Genomic DNA, 23,036 nt, shown 5'->3' on the forward strand with positions numbered 1-23,036 from the left:
AAAATAGATTATAAATCAGGTTATGCTTTAGCATGTGTGCCTGTTGATTGCATTACTGTATGAGCGTGCAGTTTTTCAGCCAAATCTTTATTTAAACAGGAAGTGAAATCTCTCTTGCAACATCATATTTCACAGACAGAATATCAAACTCAAACGCTTAAAAATGGTGAACTAAAGAGACTTGAGTGGTGAGGCTGAAACACTTTACTGCATGACCCGTTTGGCGTTTGCACCAGGACGCACCGTGACTGTGCCGTAAACTGTCTTTCCTCTATAACACTGAGTGACTGCTTCTAATCTGGGCTCTCAGGGGCAGGCGGCCAAGTTTCCACCTCTCACAGAACTGACTGCTTGTTTCCTGTCGTGACTGTTTTCTTCCTGAGGTCAGCAGGTTAAAGCAGTCAACAGGTTTCGCAGCACAACTTACTGTACAGACTGCGTGGCTCCTGGGTTGAAGAGTTAATCAGTATTAGTCTGGTATGACTGTGACGTGACCGGGCGAAAGGGTTAGGTAACAGTTTGGAAATGGCTGCTGGAGTTTAACATTATGTGGAATTTTATTTAGCACCACTTATTTAGCCATTTTAGCGCCACGGCTTTGATGGTGCATCTCCATCAGTCAGTTCTTCTCCACTTCTGCAATACCTCGGAAGATCACCTGACTTCTTCACAAAGCTATTTCCTGTTAAATGTCTTCAAGGGTGTGGCCAAGTTGCCATGAAATTCCAAAGCATTGAGTTAGGCTGTTGACCTTAGCTGTCACAGACAACAGTGGCTGAAGATTTACTACTGTGAGTCTGCACTGAGCTGAGCCAGTTCATTATGTAACGACACCTCTGCAGAGACAGTTAAACTTCACATTGTAGAGTTTTGTTCTGTTTTAAACCTTCATTGTAGCGGCTTCCTGTTTTTTAGAGGTTTTATTCTTCTAGTAAAAATAGTTTAACTGCAGCCACGAGACATTTTCTGTGACTGCTATTGTCAGTCACTGTGCGTTATTACAACTTACATTATATTGGCTACAAATTTTAAGTATTGATGAGTTACATTTACTTAGTATTGTTATTTTAGATGTCCTTTTCAACCATTCATTCTTAATTTTCTCACTTTTTCTTGCTAAGAACCCTTTTTTTAAATTTAATTGTAAATTGTAACTCTTGAAAAGTGAAAGGTGTGAGCGCCTGGAGTACGCCTGGTTGGGAATCAGTGCATTGTCCGCTTGGATTTATGTTGCCGAGTAAACTACAGACATGCTCTGTGTATGCTATTTTAGCAGCATTACAATATACATGTATATGCAACATATTCACATTATAGCACTCCCTTTAACCGATCATTTTTTTAGTTACTTAACCCTCATAGTATCTTTTTTCATCTTTCTTTTCCATTTGGATTTATTTGCTTCTTTCTCACTTTAATTTCCTTTCCTGTTTTGATCCCTTCCTCGGCTCCCTGACTCTCTGCCGCTTTCTCCCTTCAGCCAATGAAGCACCGTGGCCCACCATCACTAAGAGCGTAACAGACTGGAGGACCAACAGTCCAGAACAGGTACTGGTGTAATTCTCAGTTATAGTAGCTATTCTCATGAATTCTGTGATCATAATAAATAATGTTATAGAGGTATCAAGGCTCGCTTGAGGCTTCTGCTTAGCAGAGAAGTGATGGTGTGAACTTTTCAACTCAAAATGTCTAAGGATGTTTAATGTCGAAATTCTGCAACTAAAACCAAACAAAGGACCCGCTTAAGGTTAAAGCAACCATCAGTTCATTCAGGTCTGAGATGATCGGGCACTGCTGAGGACGCTGCTCTGTGTGGGAGATACGATTTTTATTTATTTATTTATTTATTTTTATTTGAATTTTATTTTATTTTATTTGTATTCTTTCACTTATTGTTGCATGTGTGTTGTTGCTGCCTGTGTTTGAGTCATTTCTGTAGCTGTGAGACACCTGCTGCTGCCTATCTTGGCCAGGTCTCCCTTGAAAAAGAGGTCTTTAATCTCAATGGGATTTTCCTGGTTAAATAAAGGTTAATAAATAAATAAATAAGGAGGAAAATCTCCATGGAAAGCAGTCATGAATGTCTTTGTGCAAAAAGAAAAAAAATAGGTTAGACTTCATATCTGTGTCTCGCTCCCACCAGCTTCCCTCTGGTTATGGTACGTACCCCAGTGCCACCCACCAGGCAGCTGCACATCACTGCGCCACGAGCTCCCTGCCTCGTTCTGCCCCTGGTACACTGGGTTGGCCTCGATCCGGTGCCGCCTCATCCCCCCATTCATCATCGCCCTCTTCACAGCAAATACAGCACCGTATTTCTGTCCCTCCTAACTCAAGCCAAGGTAATAAAAAGTTTTATTTATTAAAATAAAAGCTTATCATCTTCTTTCAGTCCTGTTGATTGTATAACTTTTTCTGTTTCTGCACTTAGGTTCTGCCACCACCTCCCAGCCCTCCCCACTGTCCCCACAAACAGAGCGGACAGATCCCCCTCCGGCGGTGGCCGTACGTCCCTACGTCCCGGACCATCCCTCCAGGCCACAGTCCCCCAGGAAGGGCCCTGCTACTATGAACAGCAGCTCCATCTACAGCATGTACCTACAGCAGCCTCAGGCCAAAAACTACGGATCTCTGAGCAACAGGGCTGCTGTCAAAGCAGGTGATTAAACAGCAATTACCTGTTTAGACAGTTTGACAGCTTCTGCAGGTGAAAACAAACCATAACCCATCCTTTTTCCTGTCTCTCCACAGTCTACGGTAAACCCATCCTCCCCTCCTCCTCCACTTCTCCATCCCCTGTCTTTTTCCTCCAGGGGGGAGGAGGAGGAGTAAAAATATCAGGGGAGGAAGCTACAGATAAAGATGGAGGAAAAGGAGAAGGAGGAGAGAGCGGCGAAGGCCAAATTCAACCTCCACCCAGTGTGGACAACATCCCTCGTCCCCTCAGTCCCACTAAGCTCACCCCAGTTGGTAGGTGCAACCAATCACCAATAAATGTTATCTCCTGTATGTGTTTAATACCAGAAAACACATTTCGTGTTAAAATAAGAAGAGTGATAAAGATGCTGAACGCTGGACCTCGACAGGAGGAAACGAGAAACACCAGAGAAAAGATTCACAGATGTAATGAAAGAGGACATGCAGAGGGTTGGTGTGACAGATGATAGCCAGGGATAGGATGGAGGCAGGTGATGGAGCAGCACTTAATGCACTGTCACATTTTAGGCCAAACTTTGTAGATATAAACCTGCTTGTGCTGAAAAAAGTATATTTGTCTGCACGCTGAAAAAGATGAAAAAGCTCATTTCAAGCAATCTAGAAATGCAAAAGATGTATAAATTTACGCTCTTTGAACTATAAAAATGTGTTTGTTTATTTTCTGTTTGGGTGTTAAATGCATGTCTACACACTTTATAGTTTATTACAGTAACCCAGTCACTTAGTCACACCGGCTGCAGAAATATTACTCACATAGTTTCATAAATTTCCCGTGTCTTCACTGGTCTCTTTGAGTGATACTCTTCTTATTAGCTTTTTTATTCTTACTAAAGCAGATTCCAGCCTCCTTCATCATTTAACCACAAATTTTATGTCAGGTGTTCAGTCAAGCATTGATTTCCTGGAAGCAGCCCTAGAATTAAGTCAGAGGACCTTCCTTAGAAAGCGCTAAATCAGCTTCCAAATCTCCTGAAACACACCCAAACTAGGGATGCGACGATACCAATTTTTTCAAACCGATACGATACCGATACTTGGATCTGAGTACTTGCCGATACTGAGTACAAAAACCGATACTTCTACCACACACACACACACAAATACAATGAATTGGAAGACAGGTTTTATTTTATTCTCTGTCGATAAAAAATAAAATCGTAATAAAAATGACCACAAAAAAATTTCAAGTGAAAAATAAGCACTTCTGTTAAATTATTGCAGAGTCTCCACATTGTAATTTTACAAAATATCACTGAACTGTTGGCACTGTCTCGAGCTTTCAGAATAATAAATAAACACTTCTGTTTGGAATAAAATAAATACAAATTAAGTTTGAGAATAAAATAAACTTTTAAATTATTGCAGAGTGTCCAATTTCATATCGCGGCTTGAGTATGCTGAGAAGACGGTTCAATTCTATGTTTTCCACGACCGGCATTGGCTGGTCATCCAGAGAAATAAAATGAGTCAGACCCTCTGTTATTGTAACTGCCCGTGGATTTTCTCTTGACATTTTTCATCGCTTTTCCAAAACCTGAGTTAAAGTTGACTGTTCCGGTCCACACTGCTGACATTTTGTTTAGCCTAGCTACAGCAGACTCCAGTTTCTCTTTTTTATTTGGAGTCGCCAATCTGACTCGTCTAACCCTGTGCCTGTTTAGCGCAGGATGTCCCCCTAGTGGCCAATCTAAAAAACTACAACAGAAATGACCAGCCACCCTCTGATTAATGAAATAAGTTGGTATCGGTTCATGGTATCGGTTAACTTTTACAAGTATGAGTACACACACATTTTACAGTATCGGCCCCGATACCCGATACCAGTATCGGTATCGGTGCATCCCTAACCCAAACCTTTAATCACGTGAGCCAAATAAAATATATTGAATTCTTTCTTTTTCCAATGATACATTTAGATCTTTTTGTGCTTAACTTTTTCCCTTGATAACAAAAATAAGATGCGAGAACATGTTAAAAAAAGACATTTAAAAAATCGATCTCTCTTGGCCCGCTTGGATTGTAGCCCACACCTTGGAAATCATTAAAAGGAAATACTAAAAACAGGACTAGATTTTTAAATCCCAGAATATCACATTTAGATCTTTTTATACTGTAAGTCTTAAAGAAAGTTCTCATTAAGTTATGGTAGTGTGCTTATCAGTCACAGATCACGCTATCCTGAAGAGCTTTTGGGATACAATCTCAGAAACAGCAGCAGAAAAAAATACATTTTGCCAAGAACAAACGACAAAAGAAGAAAGTAGCTTTAACGCTTTGTCCCCCACAGCCCACTCTCAGCTCCGATACCAGAGTGATGCAGACCTGGAGGTTCTCCGCCGCCGCTTCAGCAACGCGCCGCGGCCCCTCAAGAAACGGAGCTCGATCACTGAACCTGAAGGCCCTCAGGGCCCAAACATCCAAAAACTGCTCTACCAGAGGTTGGTGCGACCACATGTTTAACTGCAGGACAAACAAAAAACTTTCAGGAATTTAAGACAGAAACAGAATCAAAATGGAAAAATGTAATTTGTTTTTGCCGGGTTTTTTTGCAGGTTCAACACATTAGCAGGAGGCATGGAGGGAAGCTCAGGTAAGACAGCGACATATGATGGTCAGGTGACATCTGTGTGCCTAAATATATATAGTTTTAAGTTCCTTCTTTAATTCTAGGCAACACTTTCTACCAACCGGACTGCCTTTTGGGAGACATGGACAACATTCATTCAGCTAATGGAAACGTAGAACGTGGAGATAAACAGGTCGCTGCAGCAGCCGTGGAGAGCGAAGCCCAAAACCTGAATTTGGATTCCCGCCGTTCGTCTCCTCCTGCAGTTACGACAGAATTATCCAAAGAGACAACAGCGGCGTCAGAGACCGGCAACGGCGTCTCACCATCGACCCAATCAAGCCCGATTCCTGTACCCGAGAGAGCAGAGGACCAAAATAATAACAACCAGAGAGGCTCTAGTCCTGCTCAAAACTCAGTTGGCCACGTCTCTCCTTCACCATCTCCTCCTGCCCCGCCCACTCTGCCTAAGGTATGTATAAAACAACACGAAGCATACACATTAAACCTGGGCATCTGTCACACAACAACAACATTTCCTGTTCCTCTTATGCTGTTTGCTGCAGGTGAAGCGAACCAACCTGAAGAAGCCGTCGTCAGAGCGAACGGGTCACGGCCTGAGAGTCAAGTTTAACCCTCTGGCTCTTCTCCTGGATGCGTCACTGGAGGGAGAGTTTGACCTGGTGCAGAGAATCATATATGAGGTAAATCAGAACATTTTAGATTACTGTGTTGCTTTGCAAAGGTAAAATTAAGTTGAATATAGTTTATTTCTATAACTACATCAGCCATCGTTCCAAATGATTCCTAAACGCTGAAGCTAAAACAAGAAAACTGACTCACAGACATTTGAAAGCACTGTTTTAGTTTCCATGTCCCTATTGCCAGTCTTGGCAGCCGGGGGTCAGTCCGCCAGGGCCTCCGCTCCTGGCCGCCACCCGGCACACAATGCACCCGACCCCTATGGCGCCTCCTGCGGGTGGTGGGCCTGCGGGAGGATGGGCCCATGTCTCCTCTTCAGGCTGTGCCCGGCCGGGCCCCATGGACTAAGGCCCGGCCACCAGACGCTCGCCCTCGGGCACCCTCCCCGGGCCTGGCTCCAGGGCGGGGCCCCGGTAACCCTATCCCGGGCAGGGTAAACTGTTCCCTCGATGTTCTCTTCATAAGGGTCTTCTGAATCGCTCTTTGTCTGGTCCCTCACCCAGGACCAATTTGCCATGGGAGACCCTACCAGGGGGCAAAAGCCCCCAGACAACATAGCCCCTGGGATCCCTGGGACACACAAACCCCTCCACCACGATAAGGTAGCGATTCATGGAGAGGGGCATGAGATTATATCTCTCGGCTGGCCTGGGAACGCCTTGGTGTTCCCCTGGATAAGCTGGAGGAGGTGGCTGAAGAGAGGGAGGTCTGAGCCTCTCTGCTTAGGCTGCTGCCCCCGCGACCCGGCCTCGGATAAAGCGGATGAAGATGGATGTTTTAGTTTCATCACTCATCAAAGTGACCTCAGTTTGGCCGTCGGTTTGGATGACGCTCTCACCTGGATGATTGAGCAGGCATCAAGACAGGTCTTTGAGGACATTTTTCATGTGGTCGGTGATTAAAAAGCAGAAGCACACCGACTGTGATCAGGTTGGAGCACTGATGAGGCAACAATGGATCGCTATCATTTAGGATTTGGGCCAGAAGTCGATATCCAGCATCCCACTGAGCCCAGAAGAAGAAGAAACTTATTGTAGTGAAGACACTGAAATGTGTCAGAATGAGTGACGAGGCTTGAGATATGAAGTTACAGTAAAGAGACAGCAGGGGTTATCATCAAGAGAGATATGATCTGCATCTGGAGAATGACCTAAACCACAAAAATCTTGTGTCGTACAACAGTAAACTTAAAAAAATAACGAGTGCATTTGAACTCAGAAACTGTCCTGATGATATTTTCTTTAGTCCTGTTGAACAAATAGTCTCTGATAGGTAGCAGCTGGAAAACTATGGAAAGTTGGCCTTTTTAGAAGACAAGGGAAACTTCTGCAGAGCCTTCAGATTTTGAGATAACTTTTAAGCAGAGCTGAAAATCATCACACAATGTGGTTACACTTGTAAAGGTTACTTTTTTGTGTTGCATTAAAAAAAACATTGGGTTATGCAACAGTGTAATATTTTTACGTGCCAGTAATTACACCCACATGCAGACTGCCTCAACAAATTTGCCATTTACCAGGCAGTTTAAAAGCATTTTCAGTAGCTTCCTGACAATACTTCCCTTTAATCTGTGCCAGTAGAGAGGAGGTCTCAGCAGGGAGCTGTGCGAGCTCTAGTCGGGGATGCACTCTGTAGCAGCAGAGAAAACAGAGCCTCACATCTTTCGATGGAAACCCTGCCATCACTCACGGGAGAAGAGAGTCCTTACTGACTTCTTAGGCTTCAAACTGAAGTTAATGTTCTCAGATCCACAAAAAGCTCAGTTTGATATTATTACACTCTGAGACTCAACAGTTCTCAACCTGCTCAAAACATGTTGTTTCCTGACTTTTGCACTGAGGTCATTCTCAGCTTCTCCAGGCTGATATCACCATTGTGGAGGTGAGCAGCTAATAACTTATTCTCTCCAAGTCTAATATTTCTTTTTATTTCAGGTGGAAAACCCCAGTATGCCCAACGACGAAGGCATAACACCTCTTCATAACGCCGTCTGCGCTGGTCATCACCATATTGTGAAGTTCCTGCTGGACTTTGGAGTGAACGTGAACGCGGCCGACAGTGACGGATGGTCAGTGCCTTCGTTCGGTCTGTGCGTCGTGCAGTAATACAGAGACCAATAACAGAGCAGCGGCTGCACGAAGGACTTGAGGGAGTTTGAGTAATGAGCGCGCTTTGCAGTGGCGATGCTGGAGCTCGGCTCAGAGGCAGCAGTGACAGAGATAATTGACTCCAGTTTCATTTTGACTCAGCTGCCTTAGCAGCATTGAAGGAGGAGATTACAATATGCAATTTGTGTCTGTATCCACAAGTTGCTTGATTTAATTACCGATGCATTTGATTCTTTCGTGGTTAGTTTAATAAGTTTAATAAAGAGAAAGTCCAGACCTCCAAAAAATAATGAGAAACAGTTCCTGTTTCTCTTTATTCTTTATACTTTATTCTTCAAGTTGCTCCGTTCTTTGCCGCTTAACTACTTCCACAATTTTTGTGCAATTTTCACCATTCAAATTTCACAAGATTCTGCTATTTCTGCTCATTCCTGCTATATCTTTTTGTACTTTTAACTATTATACTTTTTAAAATATTAAGCTTTTTATACAATATTTTTGCCCATTGAAATGAATGGAACACATTATCAATGTGGTCACTTGTTTCTGCTCGCCGGCCTGAGCTGTGTTTTAGCTCAGTGAGATGAGCAGCCGTTCTCAGACTGGGAGGCCCAGGTTCAAATCCCGCTTATGGCAACATTTCTTTCAGTTAACAATTAAACTTTTTTAACTCTTTTCAGCAAAAACCTCTTATCAGCATAATTTTCAGCAGCTTCTGCTCATTTCAGCAGAATTGTCAGTCTCTCCATCTCTTTTCTTGTGAGAATGAGTTTGGCTCAGTGAGACGACCAGCCGCCTTTAGACCAGGAGGGCCAGGTTCGAATCCTGCTCAGGGCAACAATTTTTTTTCTCCACTTTTCAGCAAAATTTTCTCCGTCTTTACCCCTTTCAGTAGAATTTTTGGCTTTTCACCACTTTTCAGCAAAAAGTTCTGCTTCTTCACCTGTTTTCAGCAGAATTTTCAGTTTCTTCACCGACATACAATTTTTGCAACTTTTAATCTTTTTCAGCTATTTTCAGCAGACAGCTTCAGCGTTACAGCATCCACACAGCATTTTCGCAGGAAATGCAAATTTTTCTAGTTTAAACTGTAGTTGTTTTAAAGTGCATTACAGGAACATCTTTTTTTTTCTTTCTTTGATTGGAAGTGAATGAACTTTGGTAAAAAGAGAAATGTTCATGCTGAATCCTTTTCTTTATTTCCTCTCACATGAAATGTGCACAGTGCTGTGAACAAATCTAGCCCACGATTCAGTAGCTTGCAGAACCACCTTTAGCAGCTAAACTAAGTAACTTGGAGAAATCGTTTTCTGTAGGATTTCATCACTCTCTCACATCAGTGTGGAGGAATTTTGACCCAATCTTTTTTTTTTGGAGGTCTGGACATTGAATGGGCCATTGCAGCTGTTGTAGATTTCCTGCTGTGCTTAGGATCATCGTGCCCCTGCATGACCTAGTTTCAGTCAAGCTTCAGCTGTCACATTTGTCTCTAGAATACTTTGGTATACAGAGAAGTGACTCAATCCTACAAGGTGCCCAAATCATCATCCCTCCACCACTGTGCTTGAGAGCTGGTACGAGGAGTTTGTGCTGATATGCTGGTGTCTGGTTCTGTTTTTATAAAGGTGCTAACGCTTACCCTTCTAATTCCTATGCAAACAAATGGTAATGGTGTACTTCATTTTTCATAGGACTGCATATACTGACCGAATTGCGATGCTCATATTAAATATAGGCAAAGTTTCAGATTTCAGATACTGCTCTAAATGCTTGGTATATGCAGTTTTTTCTACTTTTAGCTTAATATTGTATCAAAAGAGGGGATATCCCTAATAATAAGGGGAATTCATGAGCCCAATGCTGGCTTATAAAGCTGGATCAGACCCACCTATGGGTGAATCTATTTGTGAAGGAAGCTAACAGCAAAGGGTGCTATGCTAACAGTTTTTTTTTTGCTGTTAAGTCACAAACTCTGCCAGTCATACAAAATTTGATCAAGCGAGTTAAGGCGACTAAAAAGCTCAGCTGACTCTGCTTTAGATCTACACAAGATCTTTATTGCAATTACAGTAACATAATATTTCATCAAATTTACTTTTTTTCTTCCTTGCGAGGTCCCATTTAATGTTGTTGTCGTCACAGGACCCCGCTGCACTGTGCAGCTTCATGTAACAGCGTCCACCTCTGCAAGATGTTGGTGGAGTCAGGGGCGGCCATTTTTGCCACAACGATCAGCGACGTGGAAACAGCCGCGGACAAATGTGAAGAAATGGAAGAGGGCTACACCCAGTGTTCCCAGTTCCTTTACGGTAGGAAGATACCGACGCACTCACCTGCGTGCGCGATTACCGTCGTCGCACAGGTAAACGCCTAAAGTCATCGTTGTGTCTCTCACAGGTGTGCAGGAAAAGTTGGGTGTGATGAACAAAGGTTTAGTCTACGCCCTGTGGGACTACACAGCCCAGCAGTCTGATGAGCTCTCCTTCAGCGAAGGTGACGCTATCACTGTGGTGCGTCGCCATGACGACACCGAGACAGAGTGGTGGTGGGCGCGCCTGAATGACCGCGAGGGATACGTGCCCAGAAATCTGCTGGGGGTGAGAGAACCGAAACCAAAACAGCGACTCTGGTGAAATTATTACAGTGAGAAAGTCTGACATTAGTATAAGAACAGGTACAACTCAAGGACAAAAAGAGAGAGAAAGACTTCAAAGGAGGCGATGATACTGTGAGTTTTATCTCCTCAGGCAGAGTAGAGTGATGATATAAACACGATCGCCTTACTTTCACAGTGCCAGGAGGACCCAGCGGAGGATCTAAGCCTGTAAACATATTCATACGGTGCCAACAGTTGTGCCATGTAGCAGCAAATCATAAAATCAACTCTAAGACACACAGAAAGCCAGTGGAGAGAAGCCAGATTAGGAGTTATGTGAAAGTAGGAAGTGGAGATGCTGCTCTGTGGGAGGCAAGAGAGAAACGTTTCATGTGCACCACAAAGAGCAGAGTTGCAGTAAATTGGTCAAGAGAAAACAAAAGTGTGGACGACTTGTTCCAAGTCAGATTTTTAGAACAACGGTTTAAGTTTGACAAGGATTTTCTTTCAAAGAATAGTCCAGTTTTATTCGAAGGTTAGGGCTGACTGAAATTCTGCTCTGACGTTTCAAGCAGCTGGTTTCATGTTAGCATGTAAGACGTCAATTTTGAGCTATTTAACTGCAGAAAAGTTTGCCCCGTCCAACTGTTGGCGTCACATAGCTGGTGTAAAAGAGCAGCAAGAGTATGTCAAGTACCTGCCTGTCCTATGTTCTGTTCAGTTTATACCACACAGAAAACATGCAAATGCAGGAAGACCTTCTTCCCACACGATGCCCCTCAGTCTGCTGGCCTTCAGATGTTCAGGCACCTTGAGAACATGTCGACATGATGTTGTGACCTCACCTACATCCTCGCTTGCTCTTTCTAGCTCTCTGTGTCTGTCTTGTTTTCTCTGCAGCTGTATCCAAGGATCAAACCCAGACAACGCTCACTGGCATAAAGCCCAGATCAGGAGCCTCATGCTCGCAGAGGGGGCATGCATGCAGGAAAGAAGGAGAAGAAGAAGGAGCAGAAGGAGCAGAATGAGGGGAGGACAAAGATGGAGCCACTTTCTTCTATTTGTGTGGATGCAACAGAGCCAAATCGTGATAGATGCAGTGTGCATTTTCACCGAGATGTTGCAGAGCTGGCGTAAATTCATAACTCAAAGTGTTCAGCTGCATGAGAAATGCTGAATGAAAAAAAGAGTATTAAAAAAGCAATTTAAGCTTTTTTAAAGCTCCACACAGCTTAAAATATGAAACAATGAGCTTGGAGTCATAAAGCTCTGTCTGATATTCTCCAAATATCCTTTAAATGTCGCTTTATTTTTGTACTGTGTTAATTTAAAGAAAAACAAAACACCCAGATGGATGTTTATAATGCCAGCCTCATCAGCGACATAGCAAAGGAATGCGCTCTGTCTCAGCTACAGTGGAAACACCTTCACGCTGCACGGCGTGAAGATTTGTAAATGCAGTAAATTTACAGGCTGAAAGTACGTGTGAGATGTGAAATGTGAAAGTGGAGCTGGAAAGAGGAAAGTGAGGGGAGGGTAAGCAACGTTAACGGGAGTCAGGTTTCGGCAGAAAATGAATCAGAGGAAAAGAGTTGGAAGTGCAACCGCAAGACTGTGACACGTGGAAGCTGGGATCTGCATCCACCCACGCACGGTGAAGCAAAAAGGTTTGAAGTCAAGTCAGAATAATGGGCTGTTTCTGAGTTCGTAATCTGACATTCAAGCATTTGTCAACTGTTATGGGATGAATGCACGCTCTCACATGTACATGTGTTCAACTGCCAAAATGGTTGTTGAGGGTAAAGGAGGAAAAAGAAGGAAAAGAGGAAGGAAAACAAGAAAGAGGAGAAAAGGGTGTGAAAGTGAAGGATGGGTGATACTTTTATTTAGAGGAGATTAAAAAAAATGCTGCTAGTTGTTGCATATTTTTCTTCAGACTAAAGATACCGACCCTCATGTGAAAACTGACGATTAACCCATTAACTAAAAGCTACTCTGTCAATCTGCTGTTAAATATGTTACATTAAAGCTCCTGTGGCTGCTCAGAAAGGTGGCTTCAAGGAAAGCCCAGCCTTATTCTGGCCTGGGAAAGATAACCTGTGTCAGTGTTAAAATGGGGCTAAATTAGCCGTGAGTGGAGGAAGAACTGCTTCTGCTTCTGGCCCTGATTTATATTGCTTTATTTAAAACAAAACATTGCTTTCTATTATTATTTTTCTCATTACTAGCACACACTGCTCCTGTTTCTTTTCATGTGTCAGTGCTGTGCTGCTCACTGCTGCCACCTAGTGTACAGGAAAGGTTTGCCACAAAATAAAGCGCCGTTTTGTTCAGCAGCAGCTGTGTAAAATATGAAGCAATAAGATGAGTGATGTTTGGTGTGAGAGTGAGATATTGTTCTGAGAAGTGCTTACCATCACTGTGTGTATATGCAAACTGTAAGTATACAGCTACTGTACAATATTAATAAAGAAATTATAATCCCTACAGAGAAAAACAGCAATGACTCAGCTCGTTTTTTTAATTCAAACAATGCACAGCTGGAACAGTTACAGGCAGACACACGTGAGCTTACATAAATACAAGCCTCAAATAATAAACCGTGGACTTTAGATGGGAATTAAAGTTCAAAGGTCATTCAGGAGAGCCAGCATCGACAGAAAACTCTTCACTCGTAAGTTGTTTCCAGATTAAAATCCTAAATTCAATCACTGTGGCGTTTGTTATGTAATTTAACTCTAATGCAGGAACTGAACTACAGAAAACTGTCAGCTTTATTTTGTAATTTCAAAATAAAAACACTTGACAAACCAATCTGTGGGGAAATTTCAAAATCAGTTGAGTTAGCTGGGCAGTTTTCCAGTTTAGTTCTTATTGTTAAACTGTTCACTTCAGTTCGTTTTATTAGTTGGAGTTTAGATTGTATTCACTGTGAAATGGATGTTGTTTGATGAGTTCAGAACTGTACAAAATTACAAAACACTACTAACACTCATACTCATGTAAAAACCCAGTTTACATGCCTACCAAAGCTGGCTCAGAGTTGGTGTGCTGACATAATTGGCGAAACTGACGAATTGTTAAGACATTTTTTAGATAGTTATGTTATTTAGTTTTGTTATCTTGTAATTTTATTTGCCTAAAATGCTTTTTTTTACACTTAGTTTAAGTTTATTTTAGGCAAATGTAATATAATAATAATAATAATAATAATAATAATAATAATAATAATAATAATAATCGTATTTCCAGTAGTAAATTCACTTTAAGTTTCTACAGTCATTGGTTTTAATCAAAAACTTATTTTGAAGCAGTGACCGGAAGTCGTCTTGTTACTATTGGATGCTTTTCCGGTACATTGTGCTACATTCGTATGTAGCGTAGCATCTGGTGAAACTGTAATACATTTTCCAAAAGTAAACAGTTGATTAATTTTTGTTGCGGGGCTCATTCACGAAGACATTTTAACCGAACGTAAGTCAGAGGTTTATATAATGGTTTGTATTTGACATCCCAAATTACAACGTAGCATTTCGGACGCTTTATGTTATTATTGCTTTGTTGTGTTAATAAAGTTCCGATGGCAGACAGGTTTTGCTGCCACAGAGGTATTTCTCCCAAATATTTATATCCACAATTACACATTTTTTTTCTTTCCCAAAGTGAACTGTATGTCAGACCTATTCTCTTAGCAACAAAAAGCTATTATCTGTTTTTCTTTTTTAAATACTTCTGTTTGGTTTTGACCCTTACCGGTTTTTAAATTTGTATTATTTTATTTATTTATTAGTTATGAAATAGATGGGTTCTGGGAATACGGTGAGATGGAGGCAGGTGATGGCGACCCCTAAAGAGAGTTGCTGAAGATTAAAGTGAAGAATATAAATACCTGATTTTCCACTTTGGACGTTTTATTTTATTACTGAAAGCAACACTGCCCATGCTTGGTACATAATTCAAATGGTGATAGTAGTCAATATTAAAAACGAACCCATTTACAGTGTATTTACACAGGCAATAGACCGGGCACTTCAAGAGAAATACTAAAGAATCCACACATGTGTTTTTATTTGCTCTGGCACGTTTGGTATCAGTGGAAAATGTGAGATTAGGTTTCGAAGGAAGCCAATTTATCAGGAAAGAAGCAGAAACTGAAGGTGGCAACAACAATGGAAGGAAGGAAGTGAAGGATGGTGGTTTTACAGATTTCGGTGGAAAGTGGGAGAAATGATTTGTGCAGTAAGAAAGAGAAGAGATGAGATTAGAAAAATCAAAGTTACAATATTCACAGTAGGTGAATACAGTACAGAGAGAAGGGGGTGTGATATTCTCATGGTTACTAATAAAATATGATGCACAGTTGAATTTAAATCAGATCAGAAGATTAAAGTGAAATTACATGTGAAAGACAGTCTGCCAATGAAAAATGACTCAAGAGTTCAGTGTCTTAAATGAACACAAATTGTGCAGAGGCAGCTTCTTTGTTTCTTCTCTTTCTTCAGCACTGCAATCTGAGAGCTGGTGATAGTTATGCTCTGACTACCAATAAACCTAACAGAAGACGAAAATGTGTATAAAAGATGCACAACTTTTCCACTGTACCACCCACTTGCACTCTGTGGAGTTTTTACTGCTTCTCTTGCATTGGCATCTAGGTGCACCATGGCAGAGGTTTTCCACCTGAAGACACCGCTGCTGGAGAGCATCAACATGTCCAAGAGGGTGGGAACCACTGTCTATCTAAAAATGGAGAATGCACAGCCCTCTGGTTCCTTCAAGATCCGCGGCATCGGGCACCTCTGCCAGCAGGTGGGAATCTTTACAGCGCCCCTCACGCGTGCTCCCTTCCTTCAGATCCACAGTGTCAGACAGTGACTGTTTAATGTGTCGTTGCAGCTCGCCAGACACTCCAAAGGAGTAGTCTGCTCTTCAGGTGACTCTGTCCTGTTAAACATCATATTCTCATTACAATGCAGTGTCATTAGTCTGTTTCTTTAGTATCGAAGGTGGTGTTTTTTCAGGTGGTAATGCAGGTATGGCTGCAGCATATGCAGCCCAAAAAATGGGCGTGCCAGCCACCATCATAGTTCCCTCCTCCACTCCTCCATTGGTGGTCCAGAGACTCCATGATCAGGGTGCTACTGTCAGAATTGTAGGCAAGGTGAAGCTCACTGATATGATGGTTTAAAATCCAGAATTTAGATTTATTTTATTTTTTTTAAAGAAGACTAAGACTCTTATCTTTGCAGGTTTGGGATGATGCCAACACGGAGGCTCTCAAACTGGCAGAAACTGAAGGGCTTACTTATGTTCCTCCATTCGATCACCCCTTGCTATGGTAGAAAACCTCCTCATTAAAGCACAGAGCACTTTAAAACGACTCACTTTCCAACTGTACCTGTGTCCACACACTCACCCATACAGGGAAGGCCACGCCAGTATGATTGCAGAGGTCACTGCCTCTCTGGGTCCCAGTGTGAAGCCCGGAGCTGTGGTGGTGTCTGTGGGCGGAGGGGGCCTCCTGTGTGGGGTCATCCAGGGCCTCAAGGATGTGGGCTGGACAGACGTGCCCATCATCGCGATGGAAACAGTGGGGGCACACTGTTTCAATGCTGCAATTAAAGCGGGGAAGTTGGTCACTTTAGATGACATCACCAGGTTTGACTTTAAAGGAGTTTAAACGTTTTTTGCAGTCAAGTGTTTCGAACGTCCCCTCATCCATCAAACCTACTGCCTCTCCACAGCGAGGCTAAATGTCTCGGAGCAAAGACGGCCTGTAAACAAGCCTTCGACTACAGCCAGAGCAGCGAGCTGACAATCATCTCTGAGCTGGTGACCGACCAGCAGGCTCTGCACGCTATCCAAACATTCCTGGGTGAGTGTTTTTTCCTCTGAATTTGCCTTTAAGCTTGGTGATGACTGTCAGTTAATGAATCTTTAATTGGTTTTCTTCATATTGCATCACATTTATTCTCACCAAATGCTATTAAGTCAGTATCCAAATCAGCATGGTAGACTTTTGTCCCAATACCTCCAGTTTCCACGGTTACTTTGATAATAAGGAGTATAAAGAAGGGTTTTTGCAGAAAATTAGAATAAGATTTTACTCTGTAAAAGACTTCCTGTACATAAATGCTTTCATAACCAGTTTTGCTTCCCTGTACACTGCCTTTCTTCACTTCGAGCTGCTGGACAAGCATGTCTTTATGCCCCAGAATGAATGAAATTAACTGCAAACCATACAGGCCTGTGGAAGCCATTCTCTGCCCTCTTATGGGCAGAGAAAGTCTAATGATTAATGATAGAGCTTCAGCCAGTAATTTATTAGCACATTTATTCAAGCACTATACTTGTTGTGACTTATTATTAACTTATACTAAACAACATCAGTTGTAGTTAATTTATCTAACACAACAAAACATATACTAATCTTATATAGCACAACACTTTGTGAAATATTAGACTAGGGCTGCTTTGCACTATCAACTTAAATATGTAACTAAAGAACACAGATCTGTGCAGCAGTACTTTAAATTCTTCCCTCGCACATTAATCTTCTCATATTTATCTGGCAGCCTCCAGAGCAGCCTGTCCTCTGTGGTTTGCAGTAAAATGCTGCCTAAATTTCCCTCGTAAAATGATGCAGTGTCACAAAAGCCCCTAATCATGCTAATTTATCATTTTATAACAGAACAAACACTTCTCCATTGAGACTTTAGAAACATTTTGCTGTCGGTTTATTTGAAGTCAGGAGCTCTGCCCAGCCAGCCACTCAGAGGACAGTTTAGGCTTTAAAGGGTAGCAACACTTTCTGTTCTTCCTGGAGATCCTGAGGTATTCCCAGACCAGATGAGATGAATCGTCTCTCTAGCTGTTTCTGGGTCTACTCCAGGATCTCGTCCCAGTTGGGTGTGACTGGAAACCTGCAAAGAGAGAAACTAGGGAGGCATCCTAACCAGAGGCCAGAGCCACCTTCACTGGCTTCTTCGTAAATGTGAATTGTACAAAGCGGGTCAACTTTAAGTTGGTTTTTGGATGATTCACGCATACAAAGAATTCAGGTGAAGGGTCTGAATGCCTCTACCTTCAGTAACTATGGCAACAATGTTCACACCATGACAAAATGTTTTCATCAGTAACTTTTAAGCCTGCTGCTTTGTGGCTTTGCTGAATAGTGGAAAATGTTTGAAAAATTATGCACAACTAAGTGGAAATTGCACCGGAGTTAATGTGATGGCATGCCGGTTGCAGATGAGGAACGCGTGCTGGTGGAGATGGCGTGTGGAGCAGCGCTGGCAGCTGTCTACAGCGGTGTCATAGTCAGATTACAAAATGAAGGTAAGTCCTCACCTTCCTTCTGTTTTCTTCATACTGAAGCAGCTGATGAGTACTTCAGTCCATCAGGCTGAGACCGTTGAGACCTCCTCAGTTCAGAGAAACGACTACATCAGTTACTGCTTCTCCTCATTTTAGGTCGTCTGCCAGCTCTCATGGGCCCTCTGCTGATGATTGTGTGCGGTGGCTCCACCATCAACATGAAGCAACTGACCAACCTGAAGCACAAACTGCAGAGTTAAACTTTTGTATGCGTGCAGGTGTGTGTGTGTGGGCAGGGTGTGTATAACGAGGAAAAAACTTCAGTGAGTGGAAGGAAAAATAAAGAAATGTGCAGTTTTACTGTAAATTTAAAAGCAAAAGTCTCTTTTTATATAATTTAAAGGAAAGTTTATAATATTTTAGTGTGATTATATGTTAAGTAACTGAGCTAAATCTATAAATTAAGTGTTTTAATTTAAATGGCATTTTGAATAATTATTGCTTAGCATGCAGTTACACAGTTTTGTCACATGGTGGTGTCACAGCTCTCTAATCAAAAGTGCCTCACAGTTAGAAACACTTCAGACAAGTATTAGCATCTTTTTTTCCATTTTGTTTGTCAGAAAGCCCGCAGTAAGTCTCAGTGAAGTGTGACACTGTGTTTACCCACATGTGTGTTGACAACAAAATGAGTATTGGTTGGTGACTCTCGTAGCAAGAAACGGCACTGATGGTATCTCTGCTCTGATCCCTGTGGTGTTCGGCATGAAAGGAGAGAGCATCAAATGTGGGCAGTTTTGACTACATGCAATGAAAAAATCTGTATAAAACCCAAAGCAAAGCGACGAGATAAAAATAAAGTGTTTGCCATGCGTAACTGAATTCGTGGGTCATTCATTGAAATATCCATCACTGCCTTGTCCCCCCAGAATCAGCTGATAAGGACACTACACTGCACTGAGGTGTCACAGTGTAGTAAAGTGCTATGTTAAACAGAAGTGCCAAAATAGCAGTAAATTGCAAAGAGAGGCCTGGAAATTTTTCATATTATGAATTAGGGATGCAACGATACCAATTTTTTCAAACCGATACGATACCGATACTTGGATCTGAGTACTTGCCGATACAGAGTACAAAAACCGATACTTCTACCACACACAGACTGCTTGTCTTTACCTCTTCAGAAAGTTTTGGCACCATTATCGCAATTTCATATCGCAGCTCCAGTATGCTGAGAAGACGGTGCAATCCTCTGTTTTCCACAACCGGCATTGGCTGGTCATCCAGAGCGATAAAATGAGTCAGAGTCTCTGTTATTTAAACTGCCCGTGGATTTTCTCTTGGCATTTTTCTTCGCTTTTCCAAAACCTGAGTTTAAGTTGGCTGTTCCGGTCCACACTGCTGACATTTTGTTTAGCCTAGCTAGAGCAGCCTCCAGTTTCTCTTTTTTATCTGGAGCCGCCAGTCTCACTCGCCTAACCCTGTGCCTGTTTAGCGCGGGATGTCCCCCTAGTGGCCAATCTAAAAAACTACAACAGAAATGACAAGCCACCCTCTGATTAATGAAATAAGTTAGTATCAGTTAACTTTTACGAGTATGAGTACACACACATTTTACAGTATCGGCCCCAATACCCGATACCAGTATCGGTATCGGTGCATCCCTATTATGAATAAATACTAGTCGTGTGCAATGCTGCATATTTTGGTATCGATCCAATAATGTGCCGACTTGGTATCGATACAATCGATATTTGGATCGATCTGCCCACCACTAATAAATACCCATCCATCCATATTCTTCTGCTTATCCAGGTCAAGGTAGTGGTTGAGGTGGAGCTTGTGATAGGGTGAGGGTAGGGGACACCTCAGAGAGGTCACCCGTCTTTCGCAGGCCTCACAACTCGCACTGTAAGGCCACAGTCAGTTGGTGCATTCAAACCCTCACGTGCTGTGAGGTGGTGGTGCTAACCACCAAACCAGCTTGCTGCTCAGCTTCGTTGCTTCCTCTGATGTGCATTTTGGGATACTCTGCTGATTTTTCATCTTACTGCACATGAAAAATCTGCTGGTCAGATTGTTTTTGCTATCGGATTGGTTTAACTCTTACCTCTAACCCTGACAGCTGGGATCAGGTCCAGCCTGTCACAATACTGAAGTAGACACGCAGTAAAATAAGATATTAGGTATTTTAAAGGGCAGGATTTACTATATTTTACATTTTTGAATTTAAGGTGGGGTTGCAGGGTGGTTAAACCCATGCAAACCCCCCCCCCCCCCCCCCCCCCCCCCTTATTTCCTAGGCTGTTGCTTTGATTTGCTTTAAGTCAAAACAACAGACTTTTGCTTCTGGATTGTTTCATGTCACATTAAAATTAGCAGTCAGGTCACTTTGTGTTGTGTGTAGGCGGCTATTACTATGGAAACAGCTCCTCGCTGCTCTGTGCAGAGTTCATTTTAACAACTTGTAGATAGCGTTTGCCTTCTCAGCTCTCAGACAGTTGCATAAGATATCAGGTTCTTCACAAAGAGCACTGGCAGATAATGGACTTGATGCGAACACTTGCATAATCCAGAGTATTTCTCTGCATTGTCTGTTCAGAAGCAGCCCGAGCGACAAAAGATTGAATTTTAAAATAAGAACAGCTCCACGTGTAATCTCGTGGAGGTGAAAATGGGAGTTTTTTGTGATGATAAAATGATATTTATGATAAAGGTGCATGTTGCAGCGTGTGTTCTGGTTCAATCTGCATTTCAAACAGCCTTTGAGGCATTTGTTATAGTTTTATAATGAAAATATTAGATGGTTTCCTTTGCTGAATAACCGGCAATATTAATAAAGACTTATGCAATTTGAATAGCTGCATACACAGAAGAAAAGCCTGGGAAAATAAAAAGGCTGTGGCATTGTATTAATGAAAGGTCTGTATGCTACAGGCCAGCAAAACTGCTCCTTTTACAGAGATGATCATGCTTGATGACAATCAGTTAATCAAGTGAATTTGGTGACCAGCACCTGCCTGCTGCTTATCTTATTAATTCCCTTAGAAGAAGTAAGCATGCACTTCATTTTTAAAGCATGACTGAATAACAGTTCTAATAGTAAAACACCACAATGTCCACAGTGTAAAAGAACACAAACAAACGTTGGTGCTCTGGAGGGGAGGGGGGCGGGGTGTATCTGTTTTCTGAAAATTGACTGGCAAAAACTGCATTTTGGGTAACCATTCAAACATTGAACATTCAAATCAAATCAAATCAAATCACTTTTATTGTCACATCACATGTGCAGGTACACTGGTACAGTACATGCGAGTGAAATTCTTGTGTGCGAGCTTCACAAGCAGCAGAGTTGTGCGAAAATACAATAACATAAAACAAGCAAAATATAAGAATGGCTAAATCTGAGACTAATAAACATATGTACAATATATAATAGTATATGCATCGCTGGATGTGTATACTAAATATGTTTTTCTACGTGTGTGTGTGTGTGTGTGTGTGTGTGTGTATACATATTTTACAAATTAAATAGAGTAAGCAATAAAATAAAATATATAAAAATATACAGAGGTTGGCAGTTGGACATGTGCAAAACAGTGGCGTTAATGTACAGTCTGGAGTGCATAACGTTGAAGTTCCAGTAGTGGAGGTGAGGTGTCTATGAAGTGTTCAGCACTCTGATGGCCTGGTGGAAAAAGCTGTCTCTCAGTCTGCTGCATTCAAAGGTCATATCATCCTGTGGGTTAGATGGCTGCTCAAAACAAGCTGGAGCTGGAGCTCGGTCCCAGATCGCAGCTCTCACGCATGGATAAAGACCCTCAAAGCAGGGTGGGTGCAGGACCAAATGTGCTCATTGCCCTTTTCATTTGGTGCATTACTCAAAATTGTGCAACACATCAAAAAACTAATCAGCACAGTGTTTTTATTATTGAATATGAAATAGTGAAAACCGTCTTCCTGTTATGCTCCTCTGATCAACACTCTGCTCGGTTTTTAAGGACATCTGTTGCTGAAAATTTTAAAGAGGTTGAAATCTGCCATCACGTCGTCCCTATCGGATCTAATTCAGTAACAAAGGAGCAAATGTAAAAGCAGGTTATCTCAGGATTAGCTCAGACAACATTAATGTATGTGCTTTTCATTCAGCTGCAGTCTCTGGTTGAAAGCAGAAACCAGTTTATTCCAGCAGTAACCCTGAGCAGTCTGGTTAGACTAGGTAAATCCCAGGAGCGCAGTCGACACTTCGCACTTCAAGGTCACACATGATTGTGTTGTAAACGCTGCTCACTGTGACACAACGGCCTCACAGTCCATTCAGACGACCGGGAGAAACCGGTACGTGTCGCCTCACCTGCTCACCTGCTCTGTTAACGGCTGAACAATTTTCCGCTCTGTTTCCACATGATTAAAGATTCTTGGTCTGCATCATCCATCTACCTGACCTGGAGCTGTGCTCCCATCTCTGGCGGATGTGATCTGGGAAGCGGACTGACAGAGGAGCTAATGGTCGCAGCAGCCCATTTCTATGACAACAGAAAGCTTTGATGAGCCCAGCAGAGGGCATTTGAACAGAGCTGGGGCTATAAATAGAACAAGTAAACAAGTACGAGCAGAGGAGGTGGCGAGAGCGGTGCATGTCTGTTTATGTGTTATGCACATCTCTACATATGTACATGTAATTTGCACATATTTATTTATGCGATTAATCCATTTATCCTGTCCATGAATCCCCTCCATTTTTCCCCTGTCAAACTCTTGGAAAAAAATTGTTTGATGTTAGGTTTTATCCCACCTTATGAACACAGTTTCCCACATGTGAACAAAGTGAGTGTAGAAGTATTCTTACAGTATATACTCACCTCAGCAAAGGATGCAGTTAGAGGTGACTTCACAATTTCTCACCGGGATGAAGCTGTTTTGTAGCATTCAGATAAATGAAATAATAAAAATAAAAGAGACAAAATAGATTTCTAATTGCAGCTGAATACACAAAGAAAGGAAGCTTGACATTTTGTCTACTAATTAA

The 23,036-nt window shown here is 42.1% G+C and overlaps 2 protein-coding genes across 7 annotated transcripts in view; both read left to right on the forward strand.

The window, feature by feature from the left end:
- LOC102791661 (apoptosis-stimulating of p53 protein 1-like) overlaps window positions 1-13,187 on the forward strand; it is a 66,181-nt gene extending 52,994 nt beyond the window's left edge. For all 5 annotated transcript variants that reach the window (XM_087832783.1, XM_087832780.1, XM_087832784.1 and 2 more), the window contains 12 exons: window positions 1,481-1,548; window positions 2,144-2,342; window positions 2,432-2,659; window positions 2,752-2,970; window positions 5,006-5,156; window positions 5,271-5,308; window positions 5,389-5,756; window positions 5,851-5,988; window positions 7,921-8,054; window positions 10,237-10,403; window positions 10,492-10,691; window positions 11,591-13,187. In XM_087832783.1, coding sequence (XP_087688909.1) covers window positions 1,481-1,548; window positions 2,144-2,342; window positions 2,432-2,659; window positions 2,752-2,970; window positions 5,006-5,156; window positions 5,271-5,308; window positions 5,389-5,756; window positions 5,851-5,988; window positions 7,921-8,054; window positions 10,237-10,403; window positions 10,492-10,691; window positions 11,591-11,632 — 1,952 coding nt within the window. In that variant the 3' untranslated portion in view covers window positions 11,633-13,187. The remainder of the gene's footprint in view (window positions 1-1,480; window positions 1,549-2,143; window positions 2,343-2,431; window positions 2,660-2,751; window positions 2,971-5,005; window positions 5,157-5,270; window positions 5,309-5,388; window positions 5,757-5,850; window positions 5,989-7,920; window positions 8,055-10,236; window positions 10,404-10,491; window positions 10,692-11,590) is intronic.
- A 128-nt stretch (window positions 13,188-13,315) lies between these two features.
- On the forward strand, window positions 13,316-18,883 carry sdsl (serine dehydratase-like). 2 transcript variants are annotated; one of them, XM_087832814.1, is made up of 9 exons: window positions 13,316-13,364; window positions 15,346-15,499; window positions 15,587-15,623; window positions 15,712-15,851; window positions 15,940-16,028; window positions 16,115-16,348; window positions 16,435-16,565; window positions 17,942-18,028; window positions 18,164-18,883. In XM_087832814.1, exons 2-9 carry the CDS (start codon window positions 15,353-15,355, stop codon window positions 18,265-18,267), a joined length of 969 nt encoding a protein of 322 aa, XP_087688940.1. In that variant the 5' UTR covers window positions 13,316-13,364; window positions 15,346-15,352; the 3' UTR covers window positions 18,268-18,883. The 2 variants fall into 2 exon arrangements, with proteins under 2 accessions (XP_087688940.1, XP_006807539.2); XM_006807476.3 differs by lacking the exon at window positions 13,316-13,364 and adding an exon at window positions 14,045-14,164.
- The last annotated feature ends 4,153 nt before the right edge of the window (window positions 18,884-23,036 follow it).

The sequence above is a fragment of the Neolamprologus brichardi genome, chromosome 19 (genome assembly GCF_056152115.1).
Source record: "Neolamprologus brichardi isolate AB-2024 chromosome 19, ASM5615211v1, whole genome shotgun sequence".
Classification (NCBI taxonomy): Eukaryota; Metazoa; Chordata; class Actinopteri; order Cichliformes; family Cichlidae; genus Neolamprologus; species Neolamprologus brichardi.

Excerpts from the sequence above, each read along its gene's own strand:
- sdsl (XM_087832814.1), top strand. The coding sequence starts at position 15,353 with ATGGCAGAGGTTTTCCACCTGAAGACACCGCTGCTGGAGAGCATCAAC. Across the intron at positions 16,349-16,434 it reads ACTTTAGATGACATCACCAG|CGAGGCTAAATGTCTCGGAG; the intron begins GTTTGACTTTAA and ends GCCTCTCCACAG. Across the intron at positions 18,029-18,163 it reads AGTCAGATTACAAAATGAAG|GTCGTCTGCCAGCTCTCATG; the intron begins GTAAGTCCTCAC and ends TCCTCATTTTAG.